This window comes from Sciurus carolinensis, chromosome 18 (genome assembly GCF_902686445.1).
Source record: "Sciurus carolinensis chromosome 18, mSciCar1.2, whole genome shotgun sequence".
NCBI lineage: Eukaryota > Metazoa > Chordata > Mammalia > Rodentia > Sciuridae > Sciurus > Sciurus carolinensis.
Window position 1 is genome coordinate 15,553,632 of NC_062230.1, and position 18,643 is coordinate 15,572,274.

Here is an 18,643-nt window from a genome sequence, read left to right on the forward strand (position 1 = left end):
CAGAAACTTCCCTATCCTTTGCCTTTGGGTCTCCTGACCTTTGAGCAGGAGGTGGTGTGGCTGCCTGGACCATTGTCACTTGCCAATTCACTCATTTGCTGCTGCTCTTCAAGCCCACAGCTGCAGGGAGGCATCCAGCCAAACCCAGACCCCTTTCTGTCCTCCAGGAGACCCCATTGACCACCCCAGGACTTCAGCCTGGTATAGGCAGAAAGAGAGTGGAGCTGATTTCTTCCCTTTAATGTCTCAGGCCTTTAGACACCTGTCTGGCCCTGTCCACTCATCTGTTTTCTTTGATGAATGCCACACCCAAGTGTGACTGGCTCCTCTAGGGCCCTAGGGGAATAGCTACAGGACTCTGGTCCCCTCTTCTGCTTGGTCACCACAAGCCACACAAGGGCCTCCAAACATGGCCTGTGGACACTGTGTGGTGGCTGCCTTTGGGAGGCAGCTGGCCTTCCCTTGCCGGTCTGCTCTTGGCTTGGGTGGAGTCTGTTGCTGAGGACAGGGCATTTCCCCCCTGAGACATGCAGGAAAGGTAAGTGCACCTGGTGCCTCCATTTCTAGCCTCCCCTCATAAAAACTGGAGGCCAACCCAGCGTGGAAAACTTCCCAGCCCTGAACGGCCGACTCAGGTGGTGAAGGTCACTGAGTCTCTTCTAGGGGCTTCTGTGCTGCAGGCGCCTTCTCAAATGTGCAGCTGGGTGGCAGGCTAACTTGCCTGCAGCACCTCTTGGGACACTGGCCTGCATTCTCCTGCTCACATGATCAGTGTTGGAAATGCCTTTGAGGAGGGACCCTGAAAGGCAGACTCCTGTAGCCCGAGCACTGCGTTTTAGTATGCAGGGTTGATGGCACCCTGTGTCTCAAGGGACAAGGATCCTAAGTTGCAGTTAAAAAAAAAAAAAAAAGAAAAAACAAAAAATAAATGTGTTTTATGAATCTCCTCAGAGCCTTGAGACATTTTTAAGAAAAATTAGGGCCGAGAAATTGCCATGTCCTTTACGGTTTCTGCTGATGGTTTTCAACCAGGTTTTAAATTGTTGGGAGACTGAGCTTGCTCCAATCCCTATTCCCAGACCTTGGATTATTGCAGGTTACAAATATCATGGGGAAAAATATCTGCTAATCAAACAGGTGGAGATGAACTCTCAAGTAACTGATCTCAGAAACTGAAATCAACTTACCACATCCTTCGTGAGGACATCAGTAAATAAAACCTGCCATGTTCCTGCACAGTCCCTTTCTACCCCCGCTTCCTCCTGAATACAAGCTGTAATCTCACTGCAAAGTCTGTAGTCACAGGCGTGTGGTGTGTGGCCTGGAGGGCACACACCCATCCCAACAGCTTCTGGTCTCACCAACTCAGGATTGCACTCCCTGGTTTGAGCACTTGGCAGCCTGAGCCCTGGGTGGCTTCCTGTGGTCCTGGGGTTAGCTGGGCAGCAATGAGCTTTGCAATGTGTAGCACAGGCAGATCCTAGGGAGAGAAACCCCCTACCAACCTAGATCCGAAGTAAATGCTTTTTTAAAAAATATTTTTAGCAACTGACCTACATAGATAGCATCTAAGTATAGGCCAATTTCTTTCACCAAAAAAGAAATAATCAGGCGATCATGATTTTCTTATAAAAGTCTCACATTATTATTCTTTTCTTCCTTCTGAGTGTTAGGGATGGATAATGTCAGGAAGGGATGGTGTGAGAAGGGTGGAAAGCGCTGTTGAGTTTGCAAATGTTTAAAGTTAAACTTGGCTTTGGAATTAGGAGTTTGGCCTAAAATTGTGGAAGGCCTGCTCTTCTTGGACAGCGGCATTTGTGCAGTGCCAGGGTCTTTGATCAGCCCGCAAACGATGGTGCTGTTTTGACCACTCTGAATTATTCTCAGCTGCTTAGTAGCTGTAGGGCTCAGTCATGACTCCATTGTTTGCAAAAATATAGGCATCCCCATTCTTTTGGCCATAAGTTAAAGCCTTTTCATACTAAGTTAACTTAGACTCAGTTTGCAGGGCCCATTATTTACAAAATGTGGTTGGTGGTGGGTGTTTTCCAACTGCATCTCCTGGTAGAAGGTGGGGTGTGAGCTGTGTGCACATGAATCCCCTGTAATAGCAAGATGTCCAGGTCCCAAGTGCAGAAGCACCCAGGAGCCAACTGTCTGCTCTCCCCTCTGACTTGTGACTCAGCTCACCAACTGGGAGTCCACCAGGGGAGTTTCTAGAGCCATATCCTGAGGAGAGTAGCTGCTGTCACAAGGGGCCAGCCCTGACACCTTGTTGTCCTCTACAGAGTCCCTGGAGAAGTGGGAACGCCTGACTGTGGCCGATGCCCTGGAGCCTGTGCAATTTGAAGATGGAGAGAAAATTGTGGTCCAGGGAGAACCCGGGGATGGTTTCTACATCATCACAGAGGTGAGTACCCCTGCTCGGTACCCCAAGGGCGCCGTGCCAGTCACAGAGCTGCCTGAGTGCCCTGGGGCTTCATCCCACTCTGACCCGAAAGTCCGCCCCACACCAAAGTCCACTTGGGGCTAGTTGGATGGTGGCCTCATGTACATGCCATGGATGTAGGTGTGTCTCTCAAGAATCATCATGGAGACCTAGACCCACACGGGTGAGCATGCTGCATAAAACACGCACATGGCGCAGGCCGAGCTGGGGAGCCAGAGTGAGATGGTGAGCGTGTCCTGTCCAGCCCTGGTGTGCTCCACGGAAAGCTTTACAACACACTGCTGCGGGGGGACCTGCGTACGTTTGGGGTGTGCCAGATCTCTGAATTATTTCTCAAAACTGCACATAAATCTACAACGAGCCCCAGTTTTAAAGTTTAGTTTAAAAAAGAGATGGTCAATTTCTCTGCCCAAAGTGTATGAGTCACTTTGACCACGGCCCACACTGCACCCTCAGCAGGGCAAGCAGCCCACTGGTTCCTCAGAGGCCCCGGGATGTGTGGGGGGCTGGAGGGGCTGGAATCCATGGCCGCCACCCTGGACACTTCCTGAGATGGGTGTGCCACTGTTGTGAGAACAGGATCTGTGAGATAAGCTGCTTGTATGTGAACGTCTGCTGCGGGATGGCTGAGGGAATTCCAGCTCCTGATCTGAGGTGACTGTCCCCACGGGGGGACCACCTCTCCCTGTTCACTAAAGTGGGTAAGCTTTATCCAGAGCTGACCATTGCATCCACCCTGGGGCTGTGTTCCACCCTGGAGGAAGCCCCAACCCTGGGAGGGGTAAATGCACTTCTCGCCTGAGCTTTCCTGACTTTGCAGAACCTAGTACAAAAGTGTCCTGATTCCTTCTTCTTGGTCCTCAAGGTGAGAGGAAGCCCCTGCTCACATCCTCTCTTGCCCATTCTCCAGCCCTCCAGAGAAGAGCAAAGCTCACTCATGGCAGAGTTTGCATGGCCAATACTGTCATCGTGGGGTTGTTGACCGGAAATGGACTTGAGCCAAGAGCTCAACTCCCTGGGTGTTTGGCCAATATGACCAAACTCAGGAGTCAGGTTCTTTGTTTGAAATAACAAACAGAAGCAAAATTCGTTTGCATTATTAAAGATGTGGAACCCTGTGTGTGGACACTTGTTCTGTCAAACAGGTCATGAGGCAGGGACCACAGGAGGAGGGCCCTGCAGATCCAGAATGGAAACTTCACCGGAGGCCTTCTGTTGGGCTCCTGGGCTTTGGAACACTCACCAGCCCTCCCAGGGCCATGTTAAAGGTCTCTTCGTTCCCATCCTTGTCCCTTCTCACTGTGGTCTTCCCCTCAGGAAAGACCCAGAAGGCTGCAGAGTAGAGTAGGAGAAAGAGCAGAAGACCAAAGCCCCTGGCACCTGCACTGCCTCTGGAGGCTTTTTCTTCCCTGGAGTGAGGCCCCAGGATGGGTCTGGACAGGGGCAGTGACCCCTGCAGAGCTCAGCGGTATGGATGTGGGTCAGTGGAACACTGCGTGAGTGAGGCTGGTCTTCAACCCGTGCACTAGAGAGCTGCAGAAGGGCTCCTGGAGGGCTCCCAGGGGACAATCCTCAGGAGGTTCTTGATCCTTAGGGTAGGGGACTCATTCGACAACAAGTTTTCTTTAAAAAGAAAAGAGGAGGAAAGAATAAAACCACAGGTAGAGCAAATTATGGTTCTGGTCGGTGCTGGGAGCGGCCTCCGGTCTACGGTCCTGAGAGGGAAGCAGGCCCAGTTGTCACTTCAGCACCCACAGGATTCCACAGGCTCACGCCCACCTCCCCCAGGCCTGTCCCAGCCCTGTGTAGGCAGAGGCTGCTGCTCTGTCAGCTCTACATGGGGTGAGTGGCCGCTCCACGCAGGACTTCTCTGAGGCTGCTATTTTACTATGGAAGGGACCTGGGGCCAGCATAGCCATTCCAAAAATAGTCCAGCAGAAAATCACTCGTATCCCGCAGTCTCTAAGGAACACAGAGGACGATGAGTGGCATCCCCACTGAAGGCAGGCCCTGGCTCCAACTGTCACCTACATGAGCTATCCAGTGACCCTCTGCCACCAGGGTCTCTGTATTTCTTTTTCCACTGGCCATCTTCCCGAAGTCATGTCCTGCCCCCCTGAAGTTCCATGACTGCTCTGTCTCTGCATTTGTGTCCTTGGTGTGACACTGTTCTAGTATAGGGGCCAGTGAGTAAATGGAGATTTGTGCTTATCCATTAGCTTCCCACCCTCACCCCCAAAATTTGAAATATTGAAGATGGCCACTGTTCATGGCTATATTTCCCATGGAAAAGTGCACTCAGTTCCCTCCCCTTGGATCTGAAATTGGCCCATGGGATGCAAGAGGAAGACATTCAGGCTGGGTTACAAAAAGCTTGCTCATCCACAGCCTCTCGGGCTGGTTCTGGGGCCCTCTTCTTGAGGTCCAGCCACCATGCTCTGGGATCCTCCATAACAGAACTCTGCCCACAGTAGCCCTGAGTGCTCAGTGCCAACAGCGAGCCAGGCGTGCTCTCTGGTGGCCACCCAGCCCAGCTACTGCCTGGTGCAGCCTCCTGAGAAAGAGCTGCTCAGCCCAACTCCAGGATGGTGAGACTGAACAGCTCTCCTGGGTTACACTGTCCTTACCTAGGCAGTGGGATGCTCTGCTGGCCCTTCTGCCATGGGAAAAGGACAGTGTGAGTGAAGTCACATGTCTTTATTTTACATCCTCTGATAAGAAACTGGTGTTCGTGGGCTGAACCTGGCCCAGAGGCAAATTTGCACTTGACCAGCATGGTGCTTGGTTAAACATTGGAATTCGTTGTTGATATCTTAAAACCAGGTGATTTCTCATAAAAGTTTAGGTCTTTCATTTCTTTAGAAGTCTGTATCTGGCCACTCTGGACTCATCCCTGTCTGAGAGGTAGACACCCCTTAGAAAGGGCTGAGCAGCCCATCTCCATCCCTGCTGGCCTGATCAGCAGTCTCTACAGTACCTGGGTCTTTAGAGTTTGCAACCTCGTTTTGAATGGTCTTGAGACAGGGAGCAAGTGACTCTGGCTACTGTGGACAGTCATCCTTTATTCCCTGTGGCTGAGGGCTCTCCAGCTGAGCCAAGAGTCCATGCAAAAAAATCACACAAATATGTGTGACAGGTTGGGGTCACTGAGTGCATCTTGACAGGACACAGAGGAAGTTGACTCTGGAACTGAGAAGAAGCTGTCACTGAAAGTGACTCTGTCCTTGATCATGGTGTGGGGAGGTTTAGGGTGTGCCAGGAGTTGGGTAGGTTCCTTGTGTACTCAGCTATGTCCTGCAGAGAGGCCCCTCCAAGTCTTCTCCGAGAGAGGGAGCAGAGGGGTTGCCCATCTATCTGCCCAGCACACAGGGCGGGCTTGAGCTGGCTCCTGCTCCCAGAGCTCTTCCCTGCACGGCCAGCTTGCATCACGGGTGCATGGACACCTGGTGCCTCGGATTCCACATCCAAGAACAACAGCATCTCACAAGCACAGCTTCCTGCATTTCCTGCCCACTGGTCGCTCTCCCTCGGCCTCTGGTTGACCTGAGTCTGCCTGTGGTTCTCTGCAATGCTCTGGCAGCCTCCGAGGGTAGCTGCACAAAGAAGTCTCCAAGAAGGCAACTGGATAGCGGGGGCCATCGCCGCTTCTGGCAGTGACTGCTGGGTTGTTGGGAATGCCCCACTAACTGAGGGACAAGGGAGCAGGCTGGGCTTTCTTCACAGCACCAGCACTGTGGCCTTTGGAGTATAACCAAGGCCGCTTCTCTCAACCCTGCAAGAGTACTGAAGTGGTTGCCTTGGCAACAAGGATTTTTCCCGGGGTTCCGCCTCCCTGTCTTCCTGGAGCAACACGTGGAGAAGCCTCTGACTCTCCTCCCTCCACTGGGTGTGGTGTCCCCCGTCTGGCAGCTGCTTGCTTAGTTGTCACATTTCTGCAGGTGTACACTTCAAAGGTGTTCTGTAAACCTGCCCTTGATGGGTCACAGGTATCCTTCCTGTGAGGCCTCATCCTGGGGAGCTGGAACATGGAGCTCTCACCCATCTTTCTTCCTGCTCCATCTGCTGGGCTCACTCTGTCCCCTGGGCTTCCTAATGGGTGGACCCCAGGGGCCTTCAGGACGCTACAGTAACTGCCTGTGCATGCCTTGCTCTGCTCTGCTGGAAGATGTGGTTTTTTGGGGGGACTGATTTCCACCATGTGTGGGCAAATCTGCAGGAAATTGTCCTCAGGGGACCAAGCTCTGCCATAGCCAGTTTCTTGGAGGTGATCAGCAAGAGGAGCAGGTTGGCAGGATCCCCAGCCTACATGATCTGGAGGGTCTCTGCAGAGGTGCCCCCCACCAGACAGAGGCATCTCTCTTGTCTCACAGCTCTGTGCACACACACGGGCTGTCTGAGCAGCTGGATCTGCCAAACCCTCAGACAACTAACCCCAGGACTCTTGGAGAACATTCCCAGTAGATAGTGGCAGAACTGACCCTCTTCAAGCTCGCCTATGTGAACCTGGAGGTGCAGCACAAAGACATGGCACCAGTGGATAGGGGCCAGCCCTGCTGTCTCCCATGCCACACCTCTCTGCATCCTGAAGTTGGGCCACCCTGGGCCAAGGAGCCTCAAGGTGGGACACAGTACTGGGGGAACAGCATTGGGACTGCAGGAACTATCCCTGTGTCTGACAAGATACATGCTCAACTTGCCTCCCCAGGAGAGGTGCACTGGGGCCTGGCGGGGGGGGGTAGTATGGGTACAGGACATGTCAGGTAGGGGGAGGCTGCAGGCTGCTCAGCTGCTCTGTGACCTCATCAGAATTCACATCTCCAACTGTGCTCTCCAGGAAAATGAAGGAGGATTTGGGCAGGGGCTCATGTTCCCGCTGTGCATTCCTCAATTTGGGCCTGAGACCTTGTAGCGCCTGGAGGCAGCTGGGCCCAGAGCTGGTTCCCCATAAAATCTGGAGGCTGAAATTCCCCAGCTTGCTCCTAGCCAGAGGCCTGGGAGGCGTTGCCATAGAAACACTAGATTGGATTTATCTCCTCACTTAGCAAATTAATTTTATGAATGTCCACAATGTTGAAGCAACTGCAAAACAACACATTTCACAGCCGCCCTCAGGCCTGGGAACGCTCCCCTCGCCAGAGCCCAACCCCCTCCACGTTCCCCGAATGGCAGATTGTTCAAAATCCAGAGGCCACTCTGGAAACTTAGAAGGAGGCTCCCACATGCGAGTATCCAGGAGTCCTCGGCACATGTCCAGTGCTGCTCAGGGTCTTCATGCCTTGACCTGTGCCCGCTGGCTTTACTCCAGGCACTGTGGCCCTGCAGCTTCACCAACAGGTTTACTCCTGGAGCATCTTGTCACCCACTGCTCCTTTGACAGTTGTTAGTGCCATTCTTTTGGTTCTTATGTGTCCTCCTCAGGACTACTGCCTGGAGGAGGGTTTGGGGCCTGCAGGAGCTATGTGGGTCCATGCTGCATGTATTTCTTAACTGTGGGCCCCCTACCTGTGGGGTTCCTGATGCTGGAGAGAGCTGAGCACCAGACACGAGACAAACCCCACTGCATCTGTGTTCTACAGGAAGTGAGGTGGCATGGGAGGACGCGAGGGCTTAAAGGGAAGTGAGGCAGGGCCTGGGATGGTGTGAGCTTGGTGGGCATCAGGACCTTGGGCAGGAGGGGGCCATGGGTGGGAGCCATGGCATCTGAGGTGGGAGCCATCAGGGTGTGTGGATGCAGGGGAAAGTTCAGGGCTTGGCAGTTTGATGGAGGACCCTCTGGCCAGGGATAGGATGTCCAGTCTTACTTTGGGTGTGAGGCTGCTGTGTGGGGTTGGAGGCTTACTTGCTGAGAGTTCATACTGGGTTTTGCATGGAGCATAAACTGTAGAAGGGCTCAGGGAAGAAGTGGGTCAATCAGAGGTGGGCAGTCACACCTAGGTGATGTGGGAGCTCAAGAGGCAGCAGGACTCAAGGTCTGCAGATGAACCATTGCAGGTGTAGGTAAGAAGAGGTGACCAACAGATGGGAGGATGCAGGTGGGCAGGGAGTATTGGAGTGCAAGTAGGAGTTTTCCAGGTGGAGAAAGAGGAGGCTGAAAAGGGTCACACATGCGGTAGCACATGCAGACGCATGAGACACCAGGTATGGTGGCAGAAAGGGGTCAAGACGTAGATGCTGAAAGATGGCTTGTTTGGATGTTGCCGACAGACAGACCCAGAGCAGTCGCATCTTGTCCCGAGGCCACAGTCTGCTGGTTGTGGGGGAGCTGATGGGGAGGCTTCCAGCGTTGCAGAATCCCTGCCCTTGGCTTCCTGACTCCCCAGGGAGCCTCCCATTTGACCTCCTGAGGCCATTTGAGTAGCTTGCTCTGGCCTTCCAGGACCCACTGGAAGACCTCTGTACCACCTATTAGGGGTCAGAGCATGTGGCGAGAGCCTTCCACAAGGGTCCTGTCGCTTCTCAGAACCACATGGGCGGTACCTGCTCTTTCCATCTGAGGGGGATCCCAGCATCTTCTAGAAGCAGGGAAGCCTGGCTGGTGCCCTGACACCTACCTTCTCCAGCAGTGAAGCTACAGCTTCCTCTGGGCTGGCTGAGGAGCTTTCCCACACGATTCCAGCTAGTTGGGAAAGCTCTCTGGGTCCTGTGTCTGGTACGAGGGACTGTCATAGGTGTTTGCTGGCACATTGGTGTGGGTAACTGTGATGAGGTATCAGGATTCTTGGGAATTTCAGACTCATCACACCAGGTGTCTGTCTGGTGCCTCAGACTCTCTGGGGGCCCTGGGCAGCCCTGAGGGACATAGTCACCAAGAGGGTCCATGGGCTCTTGTCCCATTTCCTTTCCCATTGCAGGACAACTCATCATACAGGGGCTGGAAGAGTTGCATATCCCAAGTCCCAATGTGAGCAAACCCCCCTGGCCTGTGTGCCATAGGCCCTGTCCTGAGCACAATCCCAATTGCCTCTTCCCTGTGGGCTGGATGTTATTCCGCAGCCCATGGGAAGCTGGGAGAGCCTCTAGCCACAGTGAGCTTGGTGCCCCAGGCTGAGACGACCACACCAAGCTGCCTTGGAGTGACAGGCTGATTTCCCAAATGTGTACTGCGCCTTGGCTGTGCCCTGGAGACTCAGCTGGGTTTTGTGTGAATCCAGGCATCTGAGAACTCCGTGCAGGGCAGGAGCTGGCGGGAAGCTGCAGAAGGTGGTCAGCCTTGAGCTCAGGGCTTCGCATCCAGCGATGAGCCCCTTAAAAAATCTACGGGAGGACAACATGGCATGGGTGAAGATGGAGGCAGAGCGCTGCTCAGAGGAGAGAGACCTCCGGCCCCACGTGTGCAGTTCTCTTGACAATGTCTTCCCCGTTTCGTCTTTCTGATGTTGTCAGTGTGAGAGGCACTATAGAAAGTGTACCCCCAAAAAGGCACAAAGCATCATTTCCCTCGTCCCTGGCTTCCCAGACACCAGGCAGACCCCTCAGGCCTAGGCTTCCCATTTCAGACATTTGGGATCCTGGTTGCCACCCGTCTTCCCACCGACATGCAGGCGTCCAGACTAGACAGATGTGGAATGTGTGTGCAGGATTCCAAGGTCCTGGATTACCCCGGACGCGGCTCCTGGCACCATGGTAAGGGGGGGCGAAGCACCCGCAGACCGTTGCCATGGCGACGCATGTTTTGGCCGGGAAAATCCTAACAGATGCGGAGTCCTGGACAAGTCCATCTGTGGGGCCTCACAATCCATTGCAGCCACAGCGTCTGACCCAGAGCAAGGCTGCTGAGCAGGCTGTGGCCGCTGGTGGCAGGTCGTGGGTTCCACTACTAGGGTGCAGCTCCTCTCCTCCCCTCCTCACAGGCCTGGGGACACCATGAACAGGCCTGAGCTCCTTGTCCTGGGAAGTCACCCACCAGAGCCAACAGTGACCCGTAGAGGATGTCCTGCTGTATACTGAACTTGGCCTTCTGAGTCTCCACTTGGATTTACCTGGCGGTGCAGGCCTATCCTACTACCCTTCCCTGCAGTTGGCTGCAGGGAGGGGGAAAGACTCTGGAGGGGAGTGTGAATTCTCTTCCCACTTGCTGGGCCAGGCTCAGCCAGGGTCAGTGAAGAGACTCCTCTCACTCCTTGCTCTGCTCCTGTTTGGGGTGGTGCTCTCCACTGTTCTACATGTATCCACAGCCTCTCTGGGCATGAGACTCCTGTTGTGCAGAAGGGGCTGACACTTGGCACTGCCTGGGCTGGGCTCTGAAGGGTCCAGGCAGCACTTTATCTGGGCCCTGCTGCCCAGGTCACTTCAAGGGGGCTGCAGGAAGGTTGCAGTTAGCCAAGGATGGGCTCCAAGATGACCTGCCCTCCTCCGGATCTAAGGGACACCCAGCCAGGGACCAGGGGGCCAGGGTTTGTGCTTTCCCTGGACTTCCTAGGTTTATAGAAAGATCTGCTGGTACAGACCCCAAGGCCCGCAAAGGCTGCTCTAGGTTACTGGTCTGCCTGGCCTTGCCCCCCACATCCAACAGTGCACGTGGCCCCTGAGGGACAGCCAGAGCATCTCTGTAATTGTTCTTGCTTTATTTGATTGGGAACTAAACCATAAAGAAACAGAACACAGCCTGGGATGGGTCACCCTCCTTCCCCAAGCTGAACCTTGTTCCTGCTTTTGTACTTTAAAACATCACATGAACATGTGCTCATGTGCACTCAATGTAGGAACTGACACATATACATACGGCGTGCATTCATGCACACAGATACACACCAGTGTGTGCCTCTGTACACACTGATGCATGCACTTGCACGTGCACACCACGTGGACAAGCATGCACATACAGAAGTGCATACTCACATACACACACACTCTCCAGTGTGCAGTGCACAGGCCATGACGTGCACACTCATGTACACAAACACTCATATACACACCGACGCACACCATTTTCACACTGATGTGCACACATGCACATACCAGCATCCCAGGGCTACAGGCTGCAGTGTCTGGCAGGACCCTTGAGTCTGAACACCACATCTGCCTGCTGGAACCCTGTGTGAACAGCCATGCCTAGGTTCTCCTCAGGGGTTCTGCTTGCTTTTCTTTTCCTTCTTGTGTGAGGCCCAGCCTCAGCCAAGGCAGCCTGTCAAGGACTTTCAGGCCCATCCATCCCTAATTGGAAAAGGAAATTGGGGTATCTGATGGAGGCAGGGAACAAGGCCTCTGTGCCCCAACCTTGAGGTACGGGAGTGGACCAAGACTCGGGGGTCAGCCCCAGGTTGGTTGGGGGCCTGGCTGCCCATACCTGCCCTGTGCCAGCTGCCCCTGGGGAGGGAGAGGGTGTGTCCCTCAAAGCCCAGGTTCTTGGGACTGACAGCGGGGTTGGGGCAGGCTGTGGACTGCACCTCCCCACCTGTGAGGCCTCTGGGTCCAGCACACTAGTCAACCTGTTGAAAGAGTCTTCGCCTACTGTCCAGTGATGGGGTGGGGGCACCCTGACTGTGGGGCAGATGGCCAGGCATCACAGAGCAACGTTGAACACAGCCAGGCCATGGCTGGGGAGAGTCGAGGTCAAAATGTTGCTGGGTCCCATTTGGGAAGAGCCTTGAGGGCCTTGAAAGAGATCATGGATGACAAAGACCCCAGAGCTCTTTTGGGAACCTCTTTGACCATCCAGATGGGGAGGCAGAGATGGGGCTGGGCTCTGGCACTACGCAGATGGCAGGTATGGACTATGGTGGTGGAAGGGCAGGTCGGGGGCAGCTTCCAGCCTCTTGGGAGGCAGAATGGGCTGTGCTCAGCAGCCACTGACTGGCATGGTTGGGTGAGGGATGTCTGTGAGGAAGCAGGTGCCTGGGGGGCCTCACTCGGGACTTGGGGCCACAGGGACCCCAGGTGGGGGATGACAGCCAGCTACCTCCCTGCCCTAGGGCTGGTCCAGGTTGCTCTCCCCCGCCCGCCTTGGCACACAGCAGGACTGTTCATGGCCATATCCGCTTGGGGCCTGTGTGTGGCCTGGTTCTCAAGCAGATGGCAGGGGAGAAACTGGGCTGCAGAAGGGCATTGGGAGCAGGACCTGACATGGGCAGCAGTGACCACAGCCCCTTTGACTCTGCTGTCCAGTTCACCAAACAGCTCAGGGACACCTGAGCACTGCCTCCGCCCTCCTTTCCTGGAGCGCCTGGGAGCTTCATTACAGCCATTTTGTGTCCATCCAATGGGCAGTCCCTGGCCTCAGAGAGCACCAAGCAAACAGTTCTGCAGAAATAAGGGCCTTTCCACGTGGGGCTTTCATTGTCTTGCACTCTGGTCCCCAGGTAGGGGGCTGACAGTGCCGAGTTGGCACCTGTTCCCTTCCTCAGAGTCCTGGCGCCGGAATCCATGTTAAAGTCTTGTTTTCCCACAGAAGCTGCTGGGCCATGCCTTTGCCAGGGCCCCAGACCTCACGGAGGACCCATTAAATGTTGGCACAAAAACTGACCTCGGCTGCTCACCAGCCAGGTGTGTTGTCTCAGTCCTTCCCAGGACGTGCACACACCCCCGTCTCAGAAGGCTGAGCCGAGGGAGGCTGAGCAGAGCTCCTTTGCAGGCACGAGGCGCAGCTCCTTAAGTGAACCATTGAGAAACTGCTCTGCTGGTTCTAAGACATTTGCAATCTGCATTTGTGGACTCTGAAAAGTCCCCACCTTAGAGAGCAGAAAGTGGATTTTCATGGAAGGAAACTATAGTTGAGTGTGGAAAGTCATGTTGTGACCATTGCTTTTCTACAGACATCGGAAGGTGTGTGCTTGGGATCAATACTCAGGAAATCACTGAGCACCTAGGAGGGGTTTCATAGTTGTGGCAGGCTTAGTGTTCTGTGTGTGCACATGGGTGTGTGCGTGTGTTCACATGTAGGATTCTGCTTGGGCTTAAATACAGAGACACAAAGGCAAATGAAAGGTGTATGTGAACATTACAGGCTTCGCTTAAGTCTGAATTTTCCAGTTCTTGGGAATTTTTGTTAGAGGTGGGAATTTGTCACTAGTGTGGTGACCCTGAGAATCAGCATTTGGTGTCCACCCACCTTCTCTGTTACTCTTGTGTTCACGCCCTGGTTATGATCTGTCCTGTTTGACATGTGTGCCATGTTCTGCATGTGTTGGGTCAGTGGTACAGCCTGAAGCCCATCTGGGGACTGCTGGGTAAGGAGCCGTGGTTGGGCACAGGCCGCCATCTGCATGGGTTCTGCAGGTGTCAGGAGAAAGCCTCTGGGAGCCCATCCCCCGGCACCTCCAAGAGCCACCATGCTGGGTCCCTTGTTGTTCTTTTCACTTTTCAATTACAAGGGAGTGAGGCGCGAGTCTATGTGTGGTAGTGCCGCTGAGATTCTTTTGAAATACATTTCTTTAAATAAAGCAAATAGTTGTGGGGCTGGAGAGATAGCTCAGTTGGTAGAGTGCTTGCCTTGCAAGCACAAGGTTCTGGGTTTAATCCCCAGCACTGCCAAAAAAAAAAAAAAGCAAATAGTTGCAGTGGCGCATGTCATAATCCTAGCGAGCCAGGAGGCTGAGGCAGGAGGATTGAAAGTTCAAGGCTAGCCTCAGCAACTTAGCAAGGCCCTAAGCCACTTAGTGAGACCCTGTCTAAAAAAAAAATATAAAAAGGGCTGAGGATGTGGCTCAGTGGTTAAGCACTCTGGGATTCAATCCACAATGTAAATAAATAAATAAATAAATAAAGCAAATAGTTTGCTTCTTCTAAAACATCACATTGGTACCAGTGTGGTCTGGGCTGATCGGTGGCCCTGTGAGACAGCCGTTTTTCATGTGTGTGCAGCTCCCTTGCAGGAATATCACGGTTCCACATTCTTCTCTGAGTGGTGTTGGCTTTTACCAGGCTCCAATGGACTTGGGCTCTTGTGCCTAGCCTGGCTTGTGTCCAGGTCACCATCCCACAGTAGTGAGCAGACCTTGCCACTGTTCCTCCTCAGCATCCTTATCATCACCTGGTCCCCTGCCCATCCTTGCTGCCAACGGGCCCTGGCTCCTTTGCCTGGCTCCTGTTATCCAGATCTTGGCTGCATGGTTGCTGGGGTAAGATCTTGCCATCGTCCCCTCCCTGACTTACCCTGCCCTCCCAGCATCTGAACCCTTGATGACTGTCCTCCCCAGGGATCCTGATCCCAAAGGGATAGGGACACATCTATCATGTTCCCTGTTGTATTCCCACCCCCAGAACTGTGCTCAGCCGAGAGCTATTGTTCAACAGATCCTCAGCTAATGAACGAGGCGGGCCTAGAAGAACACACTGAAGGGCTCTAGTGCCTAACTGAGCAAAGTCTGTGGATGGACTTGGGGGTCCATGCCTGCAGCGTGTGTCCTCCTGGACTCCCCATTACCCTGGCTGGGCAGCCATCTTGGGCCTCAGAGCCTGAAGCATGCGGGGCTCATGGCCAGGCCAGTGGTGAGATAAAAAGGGAGAGCGGGAGGCCTGTCTTTCCACCCAAGAGTCACTGTCGGGCTCCTCTCTGCCATGTCCCACGTGGAAGAGGAAAGGGTTGACTGCCGGAGGAGGATGTTGGTGATTTTTCTATCTATTACCCAAAAAACTTATCTACTCAATAAACACACGAAAGCCAATACTCCTTTTATGAGAGAGGTTGTGACAGGTCTGGCCAAACCAGCTCTGGCCTCTTTTCAACATTTGACCTCAAGTCACCCAACTCTCTTTTATCTATAAAGACCCAGCTAAAGGGGGCAAGACTGGGAGGAGCTTCTTCTGTGATGGACAGGATAGGGTGGAGTTAGGGGAGCCATCCATTTAGGGGGAAAATTCCAGAAGGAGACAGGGAACCACTCCCACGTGCAGTGCCACATACTTCCTGGCAGTTCATAGAAGCCAGGCCTCTGCGTCCCATGGCTCAACCTAGTCTGATTCTGCTAAATAAGGACAGCTTCCCACAAGTCACAACTTTGTGGGTTCCTTTTATGGTTTTTGATTTTGTAGAGTTTTTTTTTTTTTTTTCCTGATGCTGGGGATTGAACCCAGGGTGCTAAACCACTGAGCCACGTCCCCAGCCCACCCCACCACCTGCTTCTTTTTTAAATTTTGAGACAAGGTCTCACTAAGTTACTGAGGCAGGCTTTGAACTTGTGATCCTCCTGCCTCAGCCTCCCAAGCCGCTGGGATTATGGGTGTGTGCCCCTGTGCCCAGCAAATTTTGTAGAAAATTTTAGAAGTAAAAATAGTTGAAGGGAAATGGAGTGTCAGTAACCCCACACCTCATGCTCAAGTGGGAGTGACAACTTGCCAAGCCCTCTCCACTTCCAGGTGATCTTCTGTGGGTTTGTGACCTGGTTTCCTAGTGAGAGATTTAGAGAATGTGACCCAGAGTTTTGACAAATGTGCTTTTCCAGTCCCAAACTCCATGTTCGCGTCCTCCAGTGTGTCTACCTGCTTCCATGGTGGCTGGGGACACGGACCTTGGATGGGTGTTTCTTCCAGGATCTTTCCATGGCAGAGAGGCTGGCCTGTCTTTAGATAAAGCTGCCTAGAGAGCTGGGAGCAGATGGCAAGGCAGGGACTGTTACTACCTGCCATTGTGGTCCATGCCCAGGATGGTGGATCAGTTAGGGCAAGAGATCAGCCACTGTATGGGCCCTGCAGCAGCAATCAGCTGGAAGACCAAGGAGCATCTCTCTTCCTGCAGTGTCTGGGTCCATGGAGCGGGTGGGGAGGGTGCTAGGAACACCTGCTCCTCTTCATGAGGACCCTCAGGCCAGGCCACCCATGACACTGTCTTGGAGGACGAGACAGGATCAGGCAGCCTGCCAGCCCTGCTCCTTACTCTGGTTATTGCATCCTTACCTTGTGAGTGCTCTTTGTACATTTTGGCCCCATAGATGTCTTGTTCAGGAGGTTCTGTGACCATAGGTGAGGAAACTGAGGCTGGAGAGGTAAGATGGATCACCAAGATGTATGGCATAGCCCTGGGACTGAAGCACAGGTCTTCTGGTTCCAAAGTCCCCCTCTGCTCATTCCTGGGATGCTGAGCCCTGGTGGAGACAGGTATCCCAGGGTGGGGATCCCCAGGCCCACCGACACGCTCCCAGTCCTTGTCCATTCTAGTGGGACATGCAAGGCTGCCAGTCACAGGGCTGGGAGTGGGCAGAGGCTGTGGAAGCTGTCTGCTGCTGAGCTGTGTGGAGGGTGAGGGTGGGCATGGGGGTTGCTGCAGGGAGGTGAGGGGCCAGCCCGAGAGGGGAATTTTAGCTCTCTTTAATACTGTGGTTTTGCATGGAGAGACCCTTCAATGTCCTGGAAGTTGGGGGCAGCTCAGTGTCTGCAATAATCTGGCTTTTGCTGCCCCAGGACCCACACAGAGTCCCTCTCAGCCCCTACCTGGGCAGCCAAACTCAAGCCGCAGCCATCTTTGGAAAGGTGAGGGTGGTGGTGATTTGCACTCCCCTGCAGCCTAGCACCCTTGGTGCGGCAGGAAGGATTCAAGCCCTGAATGTGTCCCTTTGCCTCACCTTGTGACTGATACAAGGCGTTTTGACAAAGACTCATCAAGATGCAAATTAGAAAAAGTGAATGACCGCTGGGTGCAGTGGCGCACGCCTGTAATCCCAGTGGCTCAGGAGGTTGAGGCAGGAGGATCGCAAGTTCAAAGCCAGCCTCAGCAAGTTAGGCCCTAAGCAACTTAGTGAGACTCTGTCTCAAAAAAAAAAAAAGTGTGATGAGGAGCTGAAAATGTTGCTCAGTGGGTTAAGCACCCCTGGGTTCAATCCCAGTAACATCAACAAAAATAACCTGCCCGGGCCAGTGCCAGCACCCGGGTGGGGAGGGGCTGGCTCCCTTCCTGTCCCCAGCGGGCACCAGGCCTGATGTTTACACATCCTGCTGCATCCATCATCAGCTGGATCCATAAACAGGCAGACCCCAGGAGCTGAGTGGCCGGTGCCTGGAGGGAACTGGGTGCTGGATCCAGCTCACAGCCTGCTGAGGGGTGTCTGGGGATTGTGGGCATGGTGAGCACTGACAGGGCCCTGACCCTTTTCTCCCAGACTGTGGAGAGGTAGGAGTTACTCATTAAGCCAGGCACGGCCTAGCCAGGGCTGGTGAGGCTGGGTCAGGTGAGCCAGAGGAACTGAGCTCCCCTGAAATCAAGTGAGGTGCCCTGAGGGGCACCCAGCTGCTGGGTACCAGAGGCTATAAATGGGCAGCCCTGAGGACCTGGGTGACACCAACCCCAGGTCCTAAGGGCCAGGCAGCAGGAGCCTCAGTCTCTCTGGCTGTAAAATGGGATTTGCAGCCTCATGCAGGCACAGCTCTGTGGGTGGTGAAGGGCCTCTGGCTGGGGCTGGTCAGAGTGAAACCTGAGCAGCCTTGGAGGCTGACCTCACATGCTGCCCTTGTCAGTGTTAAAACCTTAAAACTGGCCGTTTCGACTGGGTGATGCAGAGAGCCTCTCTCCACCCTCCCCAGAGCCTGAAAGGCTACAGGAGAGGAAACTGTCTCCAACAGGAAGGACTTGTCCAAAGTACTGGGTCAGAGCCTACACTTTTGCTCAAGCGGGACTGGAATCTTGGCCCCAGGGGACACATGGAGTCTGGTGTGTGGCCTCCCAGATGCCCTGTATGCCCTCGCCGAATCTCTAACGTGCACCGCATTCCGCAGTGTCTGGTGATATTCTGCCCCCAGCCTCTGCGTTAATCATTGAGCAGGCAATGTCTGCAGACCCCGCTCCCCCGTGGAGGGTCAGGAGGGGACCACACTGCTTGGCAGGTGTATGACCCTGAGACCACACTGCCCGGGGAGCCCCAGCATGGCTGGATAGCTTCCTGTCCTTGAGTCTTAATCCAAGGTCAGCGTCAAGCGCTGGTGCCTGTGACAAAGTACTGACCCCTTGGGAACATCCCCAGAATTCCAGCCTGCCATTTTGGCAGATGTGGCGCTGGGTCTTGGTGAGTCCCAATGAAAACAGGGACTTGGCCAGGACAGGAAGGAACCTTTGGGAAGGCCCATCTGGTCCTGAGTCTGTGTGTGTCCAGGGAGAGAAGGGGAGGCAAGTGTAGTGGCCAAGGCTGCACCATGGGAAGGGAAGGTCAGGCAGGAGACAGGAACTGGGGTGGCAACCCCCACTGCGTGACCCCCAAGTATAACCCCAGCAAGTGACCCCCACCATGTGGTCCCCAGTGGGGTGACACCCCTACCACCAGCCTGATGATT

The 18,643-nt window shown here is 54.1% G+C and overlaps 1 protein-coding gene across 5 annotated transcripts in view; it reads left to right on the forward strand.

Moving 5' to 3' along the window:
- The window catches only part of Prkar1b (protein kinase cAMP-dependent type I regulatory subunit beta), a 137,150-nt gene that overhangs the window by 116,113 nt on the left and 2,394 nt on the right, over nt 1-18,643 (forward strand). For all 5 annotated transcript variants that reach the window (XM_047533592.1, XM_047533593.1, XM_047533596.1 and 2 more), the window contains one exon: nt 2,289-2,410. In XM_047533592.1, the coding sequence (XP_047389548.1) occupies nt 2,289-2,410 (122 nt within the window). The remainder of the gene's footprint in view (nt 1-2,288; nt 2,411-18,643) is intronic.